General features: G+C 37.0%; 1 protein-coding gene across 6 annotated transcripts in view; it reads left to right on the top strand.

The window, feature by feature from the left end:
* Positions 1–21,793, top strand: part of LOC123760074 (serine/threonine-protein kinase VRK1) — a 112,049-nt gene that overhangs the window by 78,442 nt on the left and 11,814 nt on the right. For all 6 annotated transcript variants that reach the window (XM_045745533.2, XM_045745529.2, XM_045745527.2 and 3 more), the window contains 8 exons: positions 4,786–5,049; positions 7,096–7,448; positions 10,557–10,785; positions 11,189–11,368; positions 12,014–12,198; positions 12,864–12,970; positions 14,798–15,076; positions 19,319–19,593. In XM_045745533.2, coding sequence (XP_045601489.1) covers positions 4,890–5,049; positions 7,096–7,448; positions 10,557–10,785; positions 11,189–11,368; positions 12,014–12,198; positions 12,864–12,970; positions 14,798–15,076; positions 19,319–19,593 — 1,768 coding nt within the window. In that variant the 5' untranslated portion in view covers positions 4,786–4,889. The remainder of the gene's footprint in view (positions 1–4,785; positions 5,050–7,095; positions 7,449–10,556; positions 10,786–11,188; positions 11,369–12,013; positions 12,199–12,863; positions 12,971–14,797; positions 15,077–19,318; positions 19,594–21,793) is intronic.

Genomic DNA, 21,793 nt, shown 5'->3' with positions numbered 1-21,793 from the left:
TTCCTGACTACCCAAAAACCTCGCTTCAAGCTAAATTTTATACCTAATTCATCTAAATAAACCTACAAAACTTATGTTATTAGTTATTACTAATTAGTGTTAAGTTATTACTTACCCTTGCCAATGACTGCTGTTGGCGTATGGAAGATGGTGAGGAGGGAGGGAGGGAGGAGGAGAGGTGTTATTGTTTGGAAGGAGAGTGCCCTTCCATTATAACATCAGGCAGTGAGGACCTCTCTGGGGTGCATTCTCTGGCATTTTTTGCCAGCATACCACTAGGTCCTGGTTGTGACTGCTTGATTTTCTCACAACAAATCTGTCCATGGAAGATTGTTTTCCCTTCTTTGCAAGATGTCTCTGTAGTGCAGTACCACATTGTCATTGAAAAGATTCATGCAACGCCCTACTACAGCTTTCTCTGTTTGAGACTTTTCAATAAAAGTTTGCATTTCTTCCCACATCTGAAACTACTTCTTCATCTTCAACTTCTTAATCTCCACTTCAAGGATTTGTGGTCTTTGTTTCGTTATTGTTCTTACGCCTTTTGCCACTTTAGCACTCATAATGTCCTTTTTCTTGCTAAGTATAGTGCATGTCGTTGACGTGGATTTGTTGTACTGCCTACAAAGTTCAACACGTGTACCATTTTCATGCTTTTGAATGATCTTGTGTTTTTCCTCTGTCATCCTCACATGCACTTTCTTGCTTTGATCCTTACCACGTGCTTTCTTGGGACCCATGGTGAGATATATACTGTAATAACAACTTTTATGGTCAAATGACCAAAAATCCAACAAAACACTGAAAATCCTGGTGAAGAATTGAGGCGGGATAGTCACTGGGCGCGATGTACTGGTAAACTGAGGGGCGATTGCTGTATCACCACACGCTAGGTCGGCCTGTACGCGTATCAACAACCTTGCCTTCAGAGGCAAATTTTCCGAGCAAATCCTGCTTGTATTCCGAAAAACTCGTATATAGGGACAATCGTATTCCGAGGTACCACTGTATTTGGTATTTCTCGTCTCTTTTTAGTGAGTACATTTGGAGAGCTTTGAGGCGATCCCAATAATTTAAGGGCGTTATCTCGTCTATGTATGCCATATATATTTTCTCTGTTCCCCCTTATTTCAGCAATATCTCCTGCTCTGAAGGGGGAAGGGAGTACAGTTGAGGTGCCATAGGCTCAGAGAGCACTGTCTGAACATCAGAAGTCCATGGCTGTTTAATAGCCTTCCAGCAAGCATTAGAAATATTGCCAAAACAAAGGTGGATGTCTTAAAGCAGCATTGCGATAGGTTCTTACAAAAAGTGCCGGATCAACCGGGTTGTAGTGGATATGTGAGCCTGCAAGCAATCTACAAAAATGGTATACCTGGAGAGGATTCCAGTTGTTCTCCCTGATACACAATAGCTCAAGGAGAACAACTACTCCCAGAACCATCTCCAGGTATGCCATTTTTGTAGATTGGAATTACAGTACTGTATACAGTATTTGCCTCTTTCCAAATATCTGCAAAGATTCCTGTGGACAAAGATGTCTGGAATATTGGTTGAAGTTGCATGCTTAAATCAGCTGCACATTCTCTCAGCACCCAAAGTGAAGCTCCATTTGGTCCAACAGCTTCATTTCTTCCTAGTTACTTTAGTAAATTTTCCACTTCGTCTCGTGACACCTCCACGTATGAACTCTGATGTTTTTTGGAATTGGCATTGTCTAGTTCTCTGAAAACCTCATTTTGCACAAACACTTTGGTAATGTTCATTTAGTGTTTTACACATTTCTTTTTTATTCTCGCCCAGTGTCCTCTTGAAATTTTATAAACTACTGTACTGTATATAAGTTTTTCCATTTTATTCTAGATTATATTGCATAGCATATTTAATTTTCAACAAGACATGAATGATCAGAAATCATTTGACATTCAATACCTTCCCTTGGGAGGAAGGTATTGAATTAGCTCGTCCTCCAGAGGTTTCCCAACGTCAAGAAATTGTCATACTAAAGTTCCCTACCAGAGGACCCACAACAAAATGGAAGTGTCATTTTCGTAAGCCGCTTCCATTTTGTAGTTCGACAATTTGTTGCCTTGGGTAAAGTATATATCAAAATGCTACATTCTATTAGGACAGGTTGGTTGAATACTCTACTCCAAATATCTCCTCCTTTTCTGGTGAATATTAAATTTATTAACATAACATCCCCCCCTTCCTTCATTCTCGTGGCCTGCTTACTGTAATTACCTAAGTGTAGTTACAGGATGAGAGCTATGCTCGTGGTGTCCCGTCTTCCCAGCACTTTGTCATATAACGCTTTGAAACTATTGACGGTCTTGGCCTCCACCACCGTGTTGATGCATGATTGTCAAAAGGATGAGGTTTACAAATCTGTGTCCAAATGTCCTCAATTCTTGCTTTGTAGACCTCCCAGTCTTAAGTTGAAGTCCCCAGTACAAACAATTTTTATCTGCTCTTACTATAATCTCTCATGACCATTGTGGCGGCCTTATTTTGTCATCTAGTTCCTCCTTTATCCATGTGTTGCTTGCTGGTAGACTGTAAGCATTTGCAATTATCCGCATCATCCTGATTCCACACCTGCAGTATTATTTTCTACTTATCATGGGTTGTTGATTATTAACTCTTATCTTAATGTGTTCTTTCACCAACACAGCCACACCTCCACCCTTCCTAATTTTTGTTACGTCTCCAAGTTGAGTAACCCTTTGGGAATGTGACCACATTTAAAATATTTTAGTTTCATCTGTTAGTGCGACAATATCTGGGACCGTAACTGAATTATATCGCTTAGCTCCAATATTTTTATCTTGCTTCGTATATGTTGGTCAATAAAATTTTCAGGAACTTTTTTTCCTCTCACTTTGTCCTTTACTTCCCCTTCCTCTAACGATTTTGTTGGTTTGTTTTATGTACCAGTCCCTATCACCTTGTAAAAAATTTTCTTCATTTCTATTCCCATTTACACATTTTGCTTTGAGGTTTATCACTAAACTATATTTATTTCATAAAATTGTGCCTTTCTGATAATGTTTAGATAATTTATTGGTGGGTCATACTACTTGTATTAATCTTGTATTACAGGTATTTATTAGTTCCAATTGAATTTTGAAAACATTATCACTTAGGTGAATAGGGTGACTATTTTTTGTGGGGGTATGGGTCAGTAGTCAAAGTAACATTTGGGTGTAAGGTAAAGTTGAAAGTGCTCTTTAATTATTAATTTTTTTGTTCAATACAATAGTCTTTTTATTATATCCTCATAGGTTCAATATGAAAAATGACTTTACCCTTCTAAAACTTAAGGATGAATTCCAGGTACGAACACTTTGCATGCATAAAAAGCTAGGACCTCTTCTTCGTAATCGGTATTAGGAAGGCATAACTTTCTGCCAGTTGCAATTGATGGCTGTGCTGGCTCAAGACCAAATTTGGTCAAGTGCCTTTTAATTTTTAGACTTCTTGATTTCATTTCAGTTTGTATTAAGCCTAGAATAATTGAGTTTGGACTTGCTAATATATTTACTGAAATATCCCTGAAATGTACTTTTTTATATATGAAATTGGTGTAAGTGTTCCTGTACTTCCCTGGACAGGAAAGTAATGTACAGTGCAGTACAGTATAAGAATTTGTAAGAACAATAGAATTAAAAGAAATGTTTGTGGATAGACATGTGGAGCTTCCACTGACGTTCATCATAAATCATGGCATTTAAGCTCAAATTTATTAGTCTTAATATTGAACATACAATTCAACATTTCACTCAGTATGTAATTTATACAGCTGTTGCATGATAAATATTAGCATAGGTATGTCATATTAATAATTATAGTCCTGTAATTTATCTTAAATAAAAACTAAACAAAAATATTGTCATTTGTTTATCATAATTATATATTGCTGACACAGTGAATATTTATGAAACTGGATAAATGATATATATGACTCTTCAAATAAAAATTTAATAAAATAAGCTTTGCTATGGAAATGCAGAAGAAAATATATGAATGCAATTTCCAGATGGCATTCAGTATTTTTGAAAATTATATCCTAATAATGTTCAAGTAAATGTGATGTAGAAAAGTAGCTTGAAATTTGTTTAGAGAAAGAAATGTGTTGAACTCCATGGCCCTGTTAATAAGGAGGCCCTTTAACTACCAGCATTTAGTGTATTATTTCAAGAAGAAAATTTTTGTGGATTTTTTTACCTACATATATTCATAGCAGTAAATTTCCTTGCATACTGCATTACCCTTTAAATAAAATTAGGGTTGTTGCTTTGTGTAGATTTATTTTTTATTATCCCCTGTGTTCTTTGTGATTGAAAATTATTTGGAATACTGTGTATATATTTTGTTTATATTATTTTTTTATTTTCATGGTTTTGAGCAGATTAGTGTATTCATAGTGCATGACTTCAGAAATTGACACTTTTCATTTAATTTTACAGTATTATAATCTAGTTTCATCTAATTTGAGATTTTCCCTGTAAAACCGTTTCTTGCATCCTGTAATAGTATTAATAGTAATAGGTCATAATTGTGTGTTTATATACTGCTTTAACATTTTAGTTTTATTTATAAATTAATCAAAATTAATTTTTTTTTATGTAGTACTATACAGTGGTTTGCATTAATTTTGAATTTTCATAATTTATAACTTATTCATAGAAACAGTACTAATCATATCCTTTTAGGAACTTCTCAGTATATTGTTCAATTTGCATATAGCATATGCTGACTATTTGATTCCCTTTTTCTTCACAGATCAGAGGGAGAGCAAGTGAGAGAGAGACTTGGTGCAACTAGGCAATAGTTTCAGCATTTATATATATATTTTCCATTTTCATTTGCTTGAAATTTTTATTGCCATGGCTCCCCGGAAAGGTGGAGCCACCAATAAAAGTGGCTCAAAAGGAGCGCCCAAGAAACGGGTAGCCGCAAATGGATTCAAACTCCCAGACCCTATTGCTCCAGGAGTTATCATTACTGATGTTGTGAAGAAACGATGGAAAATTGGACACAGCATAGGTAAGAAAATGTTCCTTTTTAATTTTACTCGCCAAATACCAACAACAAACCAATCCCCAACATGTCTGTACTCACTAGCCCACCCACTCATGCACGTGAACTACACTGGCTGCCTGCTGACAGGTGACGATCACGGGAAGAACACAATTAACCCCTGCACTGCGTACCTAATAAATGTACTCTCCAGCTGTAGTGCCCCCAGAGAGGTTACATTTTCTCTGTAGAAATGAAGTGGTGCTGCACTGGAATGTCATATTTACTTTCGTTGTTTCTCGCTATAGTATTTAGATTTTTTGTGCTAATGGGCTGTATTGTGTCAGAGGTAGTGTTTATCATATACAATGTTGAAATATATATGTATGTAGAGATGTGTGTGTGTGTGTGCAGTATATATGGTGGAATCTCGGTATTCGAAATTTATTGGTTCCTAAAGGCAGGACAAATGCCAAAAAGTTTGAATCCTGAGCAATCTTCCCCAATAAGGAATAATGTAAATTTGATTAATCCATTCCAGACCACAAAAATATATTAATGCAATAATTAAATGAAATAATTGCTAACATATTACACTCTTTACCATCACTGATGGTAAATGGCTGTAGTTGGCATATGTGGAAGGTGGTAAGGCAGAGGAGGAGGGGGGGGGGAAGATATGTTATTCTTTGGCAGAAAAGTCCCCCTACCATTATAACTTCTGGTAGTTGTGCTTCTGGGGTTCTTTCTCCTTTAGTCTGTTTTCCTCATTAGACTCACTAGCTGCTTTTCTTAAGAGAAACTTGTCCAAGGATGATTGCTTTTGCTTGCGCATTAAAAGGTTTCTAAATTAACAGTATCGCTCGCTTTGGACACCGATCACGTCCATTTTTTTTTCTCGAGTCCTAGCCGTGGACAGGACTTGCGTCCACTACAAAACTATTTGTATAAAATTCATTTTTTATCCGATTGACCTCGGGATAGTTTCAAAATAAGCGCCTTTCGAATGCGCACAATTTGATACCAAAATGAAAGATGTAACACGAAACTTTTTGTCAGAACACTTGAAAGATTGTTTTTGTTTGATGTGTGTGTTATGTGAAATATGTTTTTGGGTCAAAATTTAAAATTTTAAAATTTGTTAAAATTCTATTTATTGTGCTATTATTATGGGACTAGCTTTAAAATGAGCGCCTTTATATTGCGAACAATTTGATGCCAAAACGAGCAATGTAACATGAAAATTGATGTTAGAACACTGGAAAAATATAATAATTTTGATGTCCAAAATTAAAATATTTGTTAAAATTCCAGTTATTGCTCTATTATTATGAGACTAGTTTTAAAATGCGCACTTTTATATTGCGAACAATTTGATACCAAAATGAACAATGTAACGTGAAAATTGATGTTATCAAACTGAACGAGTATATACATTAGGTTGTGGTGGTGTGCAAATTGGTACTCGTTCACGGGTAATTTTAGGTTTTGCTGCGGGGAGTCTCGCCAGGCTTTTGGACATTATATGCATATACATCCGTTGGAAATTTAATTGCGAACACCAAATACCAAAAAGAACGACATAGCACAAGAATTAAGGTGAGAAAACTGAAACGAGTATACACATTTTACTGATTTTGTGCGCTCATGGGTTACTTTTCTGACAGAACGAGAGAGAGAGAGAGCGCACACGAGGGCTGCAGAAGCACAACTACAAAGTTATAATGATAGGAGAGACCCCTACCAAAGAAGGGACTTTCCCACAAAGAATAATCTACAAAAAAATAGTCGCATTATCTTACTGTACCATTTTCTATTTTTGTATAATTCTTCCTATTTGACACCTATTGTACCTTGCTTGGAATTCTCCATACCCTAGATTCTTTCCCTCCAATATTTACTCAACTCTGAATATACTTCACCATCTCTACAGATTCCCACATTTCAGATTCGTACCACAATAAAGGCATTACATTACAATTAAAGTATAAAAACCGCAATGCAGAATGACTTAGAATAATGTTTCGTAAATGTGATTTTAAATAATTTTTAAATATTTTTGATATTTTTCAGGTGTTGGTGGTTTTGGGGAGATCTATTTGGCTTCTGATGATGTTGATAAGCCTGTGAGTAATTCTGCCGACTATGTCATCAAAGTGGAACCTCACAGCAATGGACCCCTCTTTGCTGAAATGCACTGTTATATGCGTGTGGCTAGGCCTGAACATATTGAAACATGGAAGAGAGAGAGAAAGCTCAAGCGCCTGGGGATGCCTAAGTTCTTGGGATCTGGTTCATTTGAATATAATAGCCAAAAGTTCAGGTTCATGGTGATGGAACGATTTGGTTGCGATCTCCAGAAAATTTTGGAGCAACACAGCAAAAGATTCTCATTCAAGACTGTTTATCAAGTTGGCATTCAGATTGTAAGTACTGTACTGTTTTTGTTTTTGTGAGAATAACCCATTCAGCAGACTTGATACTAACAAGCCATGCAATGCTCTTGTTAGTATCTCGCTATTCTTCTCAAATTTGATTAAATTTTAGTACGTCTTTTTTTTTTCCTCGGTCTCTTTAATGTTTGAGATTTTTAGGATTAATGCAAGAGGAAAAATGAATTTAAAGCAGTTATCATGGACATTGCTCTGTGGACCATATTCTATAGTTATCTAGTAGTAAATTTAGTTTTACTACTATGTACAGTGTATATGAATTTGTTGAACATGCAGATTTTTTGTAGTAAATAAAACTTTTGTAATACAGTATATTGGTTTCCTATAAGGTTTATTATGAACTGTCCATGCTGTTTGTTATTTGACCAGCTAAAAGGTAGACCCAACCATGTTAATGCCCTTAATCCATAATACAATGCAGTAGATGTATTACAGAAGGCCACATGGTTTTTTGATGCTTTGGGACCAAGATAAATACTGTAACCTGTTGTCTGAAAAGTGTTTTGTCATCCTGAAAATCTAGGGGGAAAGTTTGAAAATTTTATAGCAAAAGTTAACTATTTTGTTTGTACCTGTACTCATTTACTAGAAGTTCTGTGGCACGTGTATCTTTGTAGATTAATTTAAAGGCTGAAGCATGAATAGCTGGTTAATGTGTTGAAATCTTCTTATATACGTTTTCTTTGATGTAACAAGATGAGTGAGGGTGGACAGATAAGGGAATACTGTACTGTAAACCTCACTTTACAGTGAGGTTTCACTTACTTTCGTCTGTGTCATAGTTCGGTGACCCATGACTTTGAAAGTTTCAGAGTAATAAATCATTTAAAAAACTGGTGTTCTAATAGCTCTTTATTATTATAATTAAACTAAACTAAATAAAACCAAAAATATACTGTAATGTAATAGACATCTGATATTTGAGAAACTAATCATGTTATTGGCTCAAGAACTCCAGCGCGATTGGACGGGTCTAATCCGTATGCACACCACCATGAGTGTTTCGTTCGATTTCGTCGCCACAGTTCAGTGACTTACGGCTTCAAAATAATAAAATTAAGTAAATCAGTTCTAAAATAGCTATTTTCTATAGCTCTTATTATTGTAATGTTGGTAAACTAAATATATAACCCAAAAATATATAATTTGATGTAAATCCAATATTTGAGGGAAATTTGTTATTGTATCTGGCTTAACCCTTAAATGGCGCCTGGCTATTTAGCATATCACCCACAGGTGCATACCAATAAAAAAAAAAAAAAAATTCTTCTGAACCTGTTAATTTGTGTTCGCTGATCACGGGAAAATAATAAAAAATCGTAAGTGGCATATATTGCCCATTGTAGGGTGGGGAAGTCTGGCAGAAAACAGGCGCTGACTCAGCGTGCGTCCCAGGCGGTCTGTTGCTCGCCAGCTGTCAGGCCGGAGTTGCCACCGAAGTGGCAACAAAGAGATAAAATAATTACCTAATTATTTCAATGTCTCTGATTTTTCGTAGTTTTTTTGCTGTAATATTATTCAATAGTGTGTAGTGTGATATATTTATATAATGAGTGAATCGTCGCTGTACTGCTGTACTCAAAAATATTGTGTGCATATTGTTGATTCAATTATGTTAATCAGTGAACAAATACTTTGTCGGTTATTACACTATATACACAGATTATATATAAGTATCTGCATGTTTTGTTCACCATAACGAACCACTGAGTTGCTATTATGAGTCAAAAAGTAATGAAGAGTGACCGCCACACACCAGCCAGCCACTTGCTGCCACTCACTCCCTCAACACCTCACTCGCCCACATTCTCCTCCCACCATACTGTTTTTGCTTTTATATACAGATGTTATATATAAGTATTTACATGTTTTGTTCACCATAACTGTACATTTAAGCTTGTATGGTGAGTAAAGGCACAAAGACGTAGCTACTCACACAGTCAGCTGGTGGCGACCGCCCCAAGGCCAGACGCACTAATATTTCTCCTCCAACAATACTGTTTGTGGTGGTATTACACTATACACACACATTATATATAAGTATCTACCTGTTTTATTCACCATACTTGTACAAGTAAACTGGTATGGTGCCCAAAGACCATAGTGGTCATCAGTAACTTTTAATTGGTCCCAATAATTTAGATGCTTGCTAGAGTGGATTCTAGCAGTAAAAGATCTTTGCAGGCTCTCCAGGTCAGCAATTTCTCTTGCTTTGAATGGGGCTTTTATTGTGCAACAATATTCCACCCTAGAGAGCACTAGTGTCTTAAATTATCGTCACTGGTATAGCGTAACTTAATTGATGCGTTCTTTTATACAACCTTTAATATTGCAGTTGTGATGGCTACTTTGTGTTCTTTAAAAGTAAGGTCTTCCAACATGATTGTTCCTGTATCCTTTACAGTGCTCTTTGATTCTATATTGTGATTTGAGTGCATTTTACATGTGGTTTCCATTTATATTTGTTTTTTCCCGAAGAGTAGGAGCTAGAACTTATCCTCAATAATTTTGAACACAAAATTGGATAGCATCACTATATATTATTTAATGTCTAGATACATTTTATGAGATCTGACTGTTTAGTTTATGCATCGCTAGAATGTCTCGTGATGTACATTGCATTTCATAGAGCTCGTCTCGTGTGGCCCTTTCCTCGCACACAAATAGAGAACAGTATAAACAACAAAGGTTTATATCTCATCAATGTACTGTCATTAAGAGCAAGAAGTTTTACTGGACAAGAATTGGTTGATTTCAAGAAGGAACTAGACAAATTTATGCTGGAATTATTAGATCAGCCTGACTGGTTGTGTGAACTATAATATCACAGCCATTTAAACCAGATAATCCTCAGGAAAGGATGACCCAGGCCAAGCTATAATGGACCCATAAAATTGTCCTTAGGGTAACCTTAGCAGAAAATGAGGACTTCAATAAATTGTAAACTTGTATAGGCTTTTTTTCTTGGAGTATGTAACTCCAGTGAAACTGAAGTTACTCTGAAGCTGCTTATGCTCGTTGCACTAATTTGAGTGGATATCAATGATGTATTGATGTTGCTTTTTCTTCTGATTTCCTCAGTTGGACGTGTTGGAATACATTCATAGCAAGGAATACATCCATGCTGACATAAAAGCATCTAATCTCTTGATTGGATATAAACCCGGTACTGAGAATCAGGTGTTTTTAGTAGACTTTGGCCTTGCTTGTCGCTATGCAAATGATGGGAAGCACAAGGAGTACAAGTATGACCAGAGGAAAGCCCATGATGGAACCATCGAGTTTACTTCAAGGGATGCCCATATAGGTGGTAAGTTGACTTTTATTACTTACCAGAAACTATTGATATATATTTTACATGTTAATAGGTAATAATTGATTGGTATATTTTATTATAAATGTATTTGTGGTTTGTAAGTATATCGAATGGTCTACAATTGCCAGATAGATATCTAGTTCAACATTTTATTTATCTAGAGTCACAGCTCTAGATAGTCTGCAGTTTGAGGGGAACAAGTCTGTTACTGTACTTTGGAGGAATAAGCTATTCGAAACTTAAACTCTCTTGAAGACAAGAACGTAAAATATAATATTTGTTACATACTGTGGTGGTATTTGTGATAAGTTAACTAGTTCTGATGTTGGTACTTCATTCTCCAATGTTACTATAGCAACATAATTATATTGTGTGCAATTATAAAATATTTTTCCAGCTCACTCTCGGCGAGGAGATTTGGAGATCCTTGGTTACAACATGACTCAGTGGTTATGTTCCTGTCTGCCATGGGAGGACAAGCTTCAGGACTGTAACTACGTATTTGCACAGAAACGAGGCTTCATGGAGGATGTTAGCTCATTCATATCGCGATGTTTCCCCGATACTAAGCCCCCAGGTATAAGCCGGAGTTTCATATTTTAATTTTGTTTTTCACAGTGATTAGAAGATTTAAAGTATTTTGTTATAAAATCAGTGGATGGTAGTAAAATGTAAATGACACTGGGTGAAGGAGCTCTGAAAGGTTGCATGATGCCTATGTGGTTTGGCATCTGTCGACACATGATGACATTGCAGACACGACTCCTAAGTTCTTGAATGTTTCACTGATTGTTTATCACTTGTTTTTCTTTATTTACAAGTGTGTGTGTTGAACAATTTGACAAATTCCCATAATGCATTATAATGTTTAAATTTGTTTACCTGACACTCTCTCTCCCTCTCCTCTTTCTCTCCTCTTTCTCTCTCTCTCGTTCTCTCTCTCTCGTTCTCTCTCCTCTCTTCTCTCCTCCTCTCGTCTCTCCTCCTCTCGTCTCTTCTCTTCTCTCCTCTCCTCTCCTCTCCTCTCCTCTCCTCTCTTCTCTCCTCTCTTCTCTCCTCCTCTCGTCTCTTCTCTTCCCTTCTCCTCTTCTCCTCTCTTCTCTTCTCCTCTCTCTTCTGTGTGTGTGTGTGTGTGTGTTAGATGCTTAGTTCAATGGGGAAGTAAGGTAGTAGTAAGGAATACCATTGTATACAAACATTTTAATATAAATTTAATTTTCAGGTTTGGGGGACTATCTGGAGTATGTTGTCAATCTAGCATTTGACGAGCAGCCCGATTATGAAAAATGCCGTAATATTCTGCGGGAAGGACTCAAAGCACGAGGATACAGAGATGATGGAAAATTGGTGTTCATGTCTGCAACTCCTGTGCCTCCTAAAAAGACAAAGTCTCGTATTGACCGTAAGGTAAGCAAGCGAAAGAGTGAAGAGGTTGATAAATATAATGCTGAAGATTCTGAAGAGATTGAGGAGCCACGGAGGGATGTGGGAAAAATAAAACGTGTGGCAAAGAAGAGGGCCAAAATTTCAATTGAAGACTTAAAGATTGAAGATGAATCACAAGTAGTTGAGAAAGAGAACAAGAACAAGGCCAACCCTAAAACTAGAAGTGGTGGTCGAGGAAGAGCTAGAAAGGCTGTTGGTATTGTAAATCCTGTGTCATACCCTGGTTTTGATAATCCAACCCCACAAATGCTGGCTCTTTTAAAGAAGAAAATGTAATCAATAGTCATTCCAATTGTTTATCAAATCAATTGTATTCTGCTTTTCCGAGGTTACTGTTATTGTGTGTATCTTGTCTCTTAGTTGAGAACATAAACTTTTCCTGCCTTATTTTTGTACTATGAAAGGTAACAACACCCTCTCTCAGTACTTGTGTACTGTTTGAATAAAATTTAGAAAAATAATTTTTTTTTGTCAATTCCTGATTACTATATAGTAAAGATTTTCATGGGTGTTAGCAAATTTGTTTTTATTGCATTATTGACTTTAGAGTACAGTATTTAAAAATTTCAGTTTTTGTTTGCATGCGTTACAATATTGCTAACCCCATGAAAATTTTTACATTCTAGAAAACTACCAAAAGACGATCAGAAGAGGAGGAAAACATTGGTGAATTCACGCCCAAGAAGTTAAAGAGAAATTCCAACATCTCTCCATGTAGACCCAGAAATAAAAGGTAAGCTTATCTTCATCTAAGTGTGTGTTTGTGTATGTGTGTGTTTTAATTAATTTTTTTTATTTATATATATATATACAAGAAGGTACATTGGGTTTGTGTGAGTACATAGCATGTGTTTAGTAAAGATACTAATACGCACAGCTTTTCGGGCAGTTCCTTAATCTAACATAATATTAAGTAGATAAATTCTAGCAAAATATATAAAATGTTAACAGATACATTGTAAGAAAATTTGATAAGATTAGTAGGTGTATTAAAGCACATTTATAGCATTGATAGCTTGGTTGATAATTTGACAAAGATTAGTAAGCACATTAAAGCATAGTGATAGCACATAAGATGACAGTAATGATCACAATGGTAAAGTTGTATGGCTTAGATATCTATATATTGGGAGATTGGGTAGCACAAGATGCAGTGCACGTTTAAAGCATTAGGTAGGAAACTATGGAGATGAAATTAGGTACTTTTTGTTTGTTTTTTAATAAGGCAAAAGTTGGATAGCTTTTCAATTCATTAGGGAGTGAGTTCCATAGACTAAGTTCCTTTATTTGCATAGTGTTTACGCAGATTAAGTTTGACTCTGGGGGATATCAGATATTTATTTCTTAAATTTCTAACACTGTAAATCGCTGGTGCTGTCCTGTCCTGTATTGCTTGGTACTGTACTCGCTTCCCCTTTCAGAGCAGGAGAGATCTCTGAAATAGAGGGAATACAGAGAACATTCACGGCACGCATAGAAACTATAAAACTTGTAAATTATTGGGACCGTCTCGTAGCTCTTCAAATGTACTCTCTGGAAAGGAGATAAGGTATCACACATGTACTTGGAAGATACGGGAAGGGAGGGGGGGTCCAATTTGCGCAGTAAAATAACATACTAGAGCAAAAAGAATTGAAGGAAATGCAGAATAGAACCAGTGAGTAGAGGTGTCTTTGGCACAATCAGAGAACACTGAACATCAGGGGTCCACAGTTGAAAAACACCCTCCCAGCAGGCATTGGAAATATTGCTGGAAAGAAGGTAGATATATTAGAGGCACTTGGTCAGGTTCTTGCAAGAAGTGCCGGTCCAACCAGGCTGTTGTGGATATGGGCATGCGGGGCTGATCTAAGCAACAGCCTGTTGGACCAAGTTATCACAAGTCGAGCCTGGCCCCGGGTCGGGGGAGTAGAACTCTCGAAACTCCCTCCAGGTGTGCTCCAGGTCGAGATATTTTTAATTTGAATTTTGAACTTGCTCGTAGTTTTCATTCAGTATTTCTTCTGCTATTAAAGTTGTGCAGTGTGATTCCATTTAAATTTATCTTAAATTATTGTTTTGAAAGTTGGAAATGGTAATGTTCATGCAAGAACATATGTAGCCCAGTTGCAAGTACACCCATATCACTACATTTCTCCCCCATCGATCATGTCCCCTATTCACTGCCAACCTCATCTACTCCTACCCCCTCTGGTAATTACCATTCTAATTATGTATTGCTCAGACCTTACGTTACCATCTCCCAACTTCCACAACACATTACCTCCATTTCTCACCCCATGAACCATTACAAAATTACTCTATTCCCCACTCCAACACCTCTAACCACTATCCCCTTTTCTCTCCTTTCCTCTGCTATCCCTGCCTCCACTTTCCTCTGCTATCCCTTCCTCCACTTCCCTCACAGCTCCCTTTCCCTTGCATAAGGGAGGAAGTGCATAATTATAAGTTTATAAATAATTTTAGTCATTGTATTGAGACATGCCTTGCATAAAGGCCCAGGGATGCCATTCTCGGTTAATAAAAAATCAAGCTATTTAATTTTTCTCCAATATTATAGAGTGAATACCAGAACCTGTCCTAGGAGTTCCTTGGTTGGCATAAGTTTAAGTAAACCTTGTCAACCAGAATTCCCACCTGTAGACACTGAAGACATTATGATTGAAAAAGAGAATCAGAAGATGGCTGCCCGTAAACAGAAGCAAAGACCTAGAAGACTGGCTATTGTGAAAGACACGTCTCTTGATAATCCGACTCCACAAATGATTGAAATTATGAACAAGATAAGAGAAAAATCTGCATCTCCACCGATATGCCAAAAGCGGCATAGACACAACAGGTATTTAGGCTTTGATTGCTTGTGGTCTTCAGGGGTAGATCCTTTTATCAATCTGGGGCATTTGTCTACAAAAAATTTGACTGGTTGATACCTTGTTGACTATTCACTTAGTTTCTTCAAATCTCCTGGAAGGTTCTCATTTTTAATTAATTTGCTAAATTTTTGCATCATATGCAAATGCTTACTAATTTGCAACCTTTGGCTAATCTTTGATACTATCTGGAATATAATATACAGACTAATGCTGTCTTATGGTATTCTGCACGTAACTTTTTCACCATGCTGACAACAGCCCTTGTATTAGTGCTCTCATTCTCTTCTCCCATACATTTTAGTAGTGGGTTTTCTAATCCTGTTGCATTTTCTAGTTTACAAAGTATTTTCACATTTTTTGTGATATTCTTTGGAATTGATGTTTAAATATCTAATGTATGCAATTCACATCATGGAAGTTTTACACAAATTCAGAATATATCAGATTTAAATGTGAACAGTGTGCAAAAAGTGGCTAGCAATAAATATGGGTTAGTTTAAGAGGCCCGGTGCTCGTGTATGGAAACTTCCTCACACTCAAATTTTTTGTGAATAATATCTTCATGGTAAATGCTCCAACTTTTCCTAATGGACCAACATCGTATCATGAACGGGGAAAAAATGGAAAAAAATTAAATTTCACAATTTCAAATTCGGTTTAAAAATATTAAAATGTCACCAATTTGTATTTTATTCATTATGGTCTCAGAATGGCATATAATGTTCATGGTACTCAGTGAAAAATAGTTTGAGAGTATACAGTAGTTTACTGTAAAAAAAAATTTCAATGTGGTCTTCCAAATATGTGCAAAATTTAGATGCAAAAAATTTATAACCCCAAAAGTTATGGGTTTGACTAAACAACAGTGAGGACACCTTAGTTCTAAGCACTTTGCACATATGTAAAAATGGTGAGAATTTGTCAGAAACTTAATTTTTGAAGTGGTTGAAGTTATCAACAATGAATAGGGTAATTCTAATTAATGAATTTTCTTGTATGTTTTAATAAACATTGCTTTGTATTTGTACTTGAATATGTGAAAGTTGTAGGTCAATGTGTTGAAATGAAGTAGAGAAACCCCCCCCCCCATGTTAATCATGGGGGGGGGAACCCCCCCCCCCCAAAAAAAAAAAATAGGGATAAGTTAGGAATAACAAACATGTATATTGCAGTAACTTTATTGCCCATATATAAGTGATAAGGCCCTAATCTGGTCCTCATTCATTAATACAACCTAAAGAGAGAAAGAGAATAGTTTGAAATCTGTAAATAAATTATCCCAAAAATAAGTCACATCCTGTCACCTGTGGCTGATTAACATGTTGACCAATTTCGTTCCAACTTCACATGCATAATGCTGGATATGCATTCTCAAAGATGTAGAAGTCCTAACAAAATCTGCATAGAAAAAAAGGAGGGGGAGGGGAGAAAGTGGTTGTCAGCTTTTTGTACAATGGGACATAAGAAATATTGCCTTTTGACAACGTATTTATGATATATAATAAAATACAATATAATAACATACTAACACACTATTACACTCGCCACTCGATCATCCGGACTATATGGGAAGGTCCCCCCGCCGGATTATCACGTGTTCCGAATAATGGTACTTTTTCACCTCTTGAGTCCAAAAGTGACCGTTTCCAACTATTTTTATATTACAAACAACATAATTTGAATTGCCTTCCCACATATAATTATTAGATATTCAACTAGAAACCTCAACTTACCTTGTTGTTGTTTGTCTTCTTGATTGATGCCACACATCTTGAAGTTAAGAATTCTTAACAATTTATGTAACCTATACTAAAACAACACTAAAATTAACACTTAAAATTACTGTACAGTTCATTAAGCAAAGTTAGTTTTGACTGCCAGCTGCTGAACCCTCACTGGTTGAAGACATTTGGGTTGCCTGTGACGCCTCACTGGTTGATGGCATTTGGCTTGCCTGTGATGCCTCACTGGTTGAGGTGTATAACACGTAACTTGTCTTTAATTGCTAGGACAACCTTCTTCCTCTTAACACCTCCAGAACGATTGATGCTGCTACCAGACATAATTTTGGCCAAAAATGTTCAAAGTTACTATGAAAATAAAAAAGCCATTTAAAAAAATATTTCACTAATGGCACAGTACTGTGGTATAACACGAGGGACGAGAGAACATGGGTTGACCAGTGTTGGACGGGTCCACTTGGGGCAGCTATAGCACGTTACGTAGGCCGCCAGGAGGAAAAAACTTGTATATTTGTTATTAAATAATTAGTAGTACTTATTTCATTTGTTTTTGGCTATGATGAATTGTTCTAAAATTAATGGTAATTCCTATACCCAGGTGGTCCCTCCTAACACTCCCCTCCCACCCTCCCGACACCACCCACCCACCCCATCCCCTCCTCCACCATACATCTCGAGCCACAGGCAGACGGGATTAATACGGTACGGCCCGCAACATAGCTTTCATATCCCGACAATTCAATGATTATCCGACTGACTGTCCAGATAGTGTAACATTGGCAGCAAGTTAACCGACTCCGATTTTTTTATTCATCTAAACCAGCTTTTATCTGGCTCCCATGGCCATTTTGTCTGGATATTGAGAACTTTATCCGGTCATGATTTTGGCCGTATAAGGGGGTTTTCCGTATGTTCGAATCCCGGATAATCGCATGGTTACGGTATGTCTGAAATTTGCCCCTCCAGGTGGCACCAGCTGCATATCCACTTTGTGCACACTCCTTACTAACTACTCTTCTTCTTTTGTGCATCAGACGAATGCTTGCATCTCTTTATCCCTGATTGCCAGTAAATAGGTGGTGTTATCGTTATTATTAGTACCGGTTGCCGCCTGTCTCGCATACATTTATTTAACAAAAAAAAATTAAATTTATTTTTTAACATTGGGATGAAAATTTCATGACGCTGATGCCAAACAACGAGAGATTTGTTTAAAGTTTTCACCATTTTTCATATTTGGAAAAATACTCCTTAGTTATTGGGCCCTTACATGGATATTAATTGTTTACACTCTAATGACAGTTGGAGCTATATGAAGTAGTGGACATATAGTGTTGGGGTTCTAGTGATTTTACACTGTTGTGAAGACTAGGGTTGAGTTTTTTCATCATTTGAAAATTTCAAATGATGTGTTTTCACATTTTGTGTGAGTGTTTCTATTAAATCTATTGTTTCATGTTTATCCACCCCCTTGAAAGTGGGAATGGGGGTAATTTTGACTGTTTTATTTGGTCCCATGGGGGACTATTTTAACACTTTCTGCGGCTGAGGACTCCTCCCGGCGTCCTGTTTCGCCTACCCGCTCCCGCTAAGTGGACATAAATTTATGTCCTCTTTTAAAATATTTGTATAAAATTCAATTTTTATCCGATTTTCTTTGGGTTTGTTTCAAACTGCGCGCCATGAGGCTCTCTTTCTCACCAATAGGCTGCATGGTACAATAAGTTCATGAAAGGTTCACAAACATAACAAAAGTAAAAACATTTCGTGTGTGTTTGACTCTCACTGATATGTTCCAGCGTTGTTTTATATTTGGCGCTATTCTATCTTAGGCTTTGTTGATCTTTTTTACCTACGGGCTCATAGAACATTCTATTGCGAACACATTGACACAAAAGTGAATGACGTACATAGAATAATAATGTCATGAGAGTGAAATAAGTATAAACTTTCAAAGCGCCGTGCGTCGTCCCGTCACCGATACCGGGCAACAATTTCACCACTTCCCACACTCTTGCGGGCGGGCCGCAATCATTATTCTACGCTTATATTCATATCACCGTGTTGGGAATTTCATTGCGAGTCCATTGATACCAAAATTAACGCTGTAGGACAAGTGTGGAGGTGATAACAATCCCAAGAGTAAAAACATTTTGTTGCTGTTGGGCGCTCATGGCGAGTCATCTTCGTAGTTATTTATTTGGTGCTGGTATCCCTATACGTTTCATGACTTTTTTACTGGTGTTCTTCTAGAGAATTTTATTGCGAACACGTTGGTACCAAAATGAAATACGTAGCTCGAGAACTAAGGTCAGGAGAGTAAAAAGAGTATACACATTTTTGTTTTTACGCTTACGCGGCAAAACGCCGGGAGCGCATAGTTTTTTTTTTTACATTCGCCGGGAGGCTGAAAGTGTTTTAATGAGATGTTTTGTATAATGCCATTATTTTTTTTGTGGTTTACAGCAACTGCTACAGTAATAGAAGTAGTCCCACCAATGAAGATATTCCATCACAATTTACCCCAGAGATGGAAGCAGTTATGAGAAAACGAGCCGAGAGACTATCTAGTTCTGAGAGTGAAATGGATTCCTACTCTAGTTCATCTTCAGACGTAGGCTCACCCCAAAGGTTCGATTCCTCTGAGAGTGAGGACTCAAATGATGCCACTGTTTATTACTCTCCTCCTGTCTCCCCTTCATATGTGGCTCATCAAAATAATACAGCGAGAAATGTCAGGGGTAAGTACGATGGTGATTAATATTTTGTTGCTTTCCTTTCAGATAACATTGAAAGTTAACCAGATATGATTGTGATAAGTTGGTATTCATCAAGTTTTAAATAGTTATTGTTTATGTATGCTGTATTTTTATTTGATTGTATTTTTAAGTAAGGGTATAATTGAATGTGGAAGTTTAAGTGTCAGCTTACACATGGGCTTTATTCAGAGCATAAGTTACTTATCATTTGCTTGTAAATTCAACATGGTGCTGATAATTCAATGTCTCCTTGGATGTTGTCATTTGAGCTATCAGTGCCCTTTTGTTTATCAGTTGGTGTCATTATCATGCCAGTAAGGTATACATTACACACAGTCATCAGTGCATCAAGTTACAAGGTGATGAGAGGCATTCATTCTTTGAAAATTATTTGACTGAAATTAAGTTATTACCTACTGTACCATACATGTCCTTACATGTGTAAAGTATTTGCTGCATAACATTTAACTAAAATGTTGGGGAAAAAAATCTATTTCCAAGAGGACATGGGTACTCTTTCCCAAGGGTAGAAGGTAAACGAGCACAGCAATGCCTCCACTTTCTCTGATTTTTCTGTCACATCTCAAAATTGAGTAGCCCCTCAGAAATATTTTCAAGTTTTGTCTTGGTGCGACAATATCCAGCAACTTCGGCAGCAGTAGTCCCACTAACGACGCAGCATTGCGTCGTTGGTGCGGTAAAGTAGCGGCGTCTTCAGGAAGGTCTTGCTGCGGTTTTGAACTTTATATGCATATACTCTTAAGGGAATTTCATTGCGAATACATTGATACCAAAATGAAAGCCCTAGGATCAGAATTGAGGTAACAAAGTTGAAAAAGAGTATACCCATTTTATTGCTCTTTATTAGCGCTCACTGGGGTAACACTCCATCACTTTCTCTGTTTGCTGTGGGTGGTATGCCGGGTTTTTGGACACTGTATGCATATATATACCCATGTAGGGAATTTTATTTCGAACACCAATACCGAAATGAAAAACCTAGGACGAGAATTGAGATGTCCAAAGAGAAGAGTGTACACATTTCATTGCTCTTGCGCGCTCCCGGGTAACACGCTCTCACTTTCTCACTGGGCTTTTGGGCTTCATATGCATTTAGTCCTGTAGAGAATTCTATTGCGAACACATTGATACCAAATTGAATATCTTAGGATGAGAATTGAGGTGACAAAGTTGAAAAGAGTATGCACTTTTCAGTATTATCGTGCGCTCTAATGTAATGAGAGGCACCTTGGGGTGGTTCAGCACCCTCTTTCTGGTCTACTTTCATCTTGGCGGCGGGTGGAGCACGCTGCTGTTTTTGACATTATATACATATACAGTACTCCTGTAGGGAATTCTGTTGCGAACACAAAGATACCAAAATGAAAGACCTTGAACAAGAATTGAGGTGACCAAAGTGAAGAATGTACACATTTTATTGCTCTTGCGCGCTCCCGAGTAACTCGCTCTCAATTTATCTGTTTGCTGCGGGTGGTAAGCCAGGCTTTTGGAGTTTATATGCATTTAGTCCTGTGCTTTACTTGACGCTTTCGCGCACCGGGCGTATGCACGAACTACTCCTGGCGGTGCGGGCGAGCGCTCGGCGACACTATAAATGTGTGTACTAATTTGTTTTGTCACCTTAATTCTTATGCTTCGTTGTTCATTTTGGTATTATTGTGTTCGTAATAGAATTCCCTACAGGTGTCTATGCATAGAAGGTCCAAAAGCCAAGCGTGATTCCCCACAGCAAAGCCTAAAGTCGGCAAACGTGAGAGCGTTTGATAGTTTTTAATTAGTCTAAATTTTTTTTTTATTTGTTTATCGGGGGTTTGCATGAAACTTGTACACCTGACTGCACGTAAGCCTATCGGTAAGGGTGCCAATTTTGAAGGAAATAGGTTGATGTAAACCTCAGCTACAGATGGCAGTGCCTTAGACTTCATTTTTTAATTATTTCTTTTAAAGTAACATAAACATAACTTCTACTCGTTCATTTTTTATTCAATTTACATGACACTTACACCTTGTATGTAGAGTGTGTCTACAATTGATAAGTGATGATTTTTTATTGATTTTATAAATAGTAATAAACGTGATATGTTTGCGTAATTTTTGGGGAACTTTGACGATTTTTATTAGTAAAACTAAACATATTTCTGAAAATCCGGTCATACCAAAC

Source organism: Procambarus clarkii, chromosome 16 (genome assembly GCF_040958095.1).
Source record: "Procambarus clarkii isolate CNS0578487 chromosome 16, FALCON_Pclarkii_2.0, whole genome shotgun sequence".
Lineage (NCBI taxonomy): Eukaryota > Metazoa > Arthropoda > Malacostraca > Decapoda > Cambaridae > Procambarus > Procambarus clarkii.
Note: the sequence above shows the minus strand (reverse complement) of the source record. Positions and strands in the feature narration are given on the sequence as shown.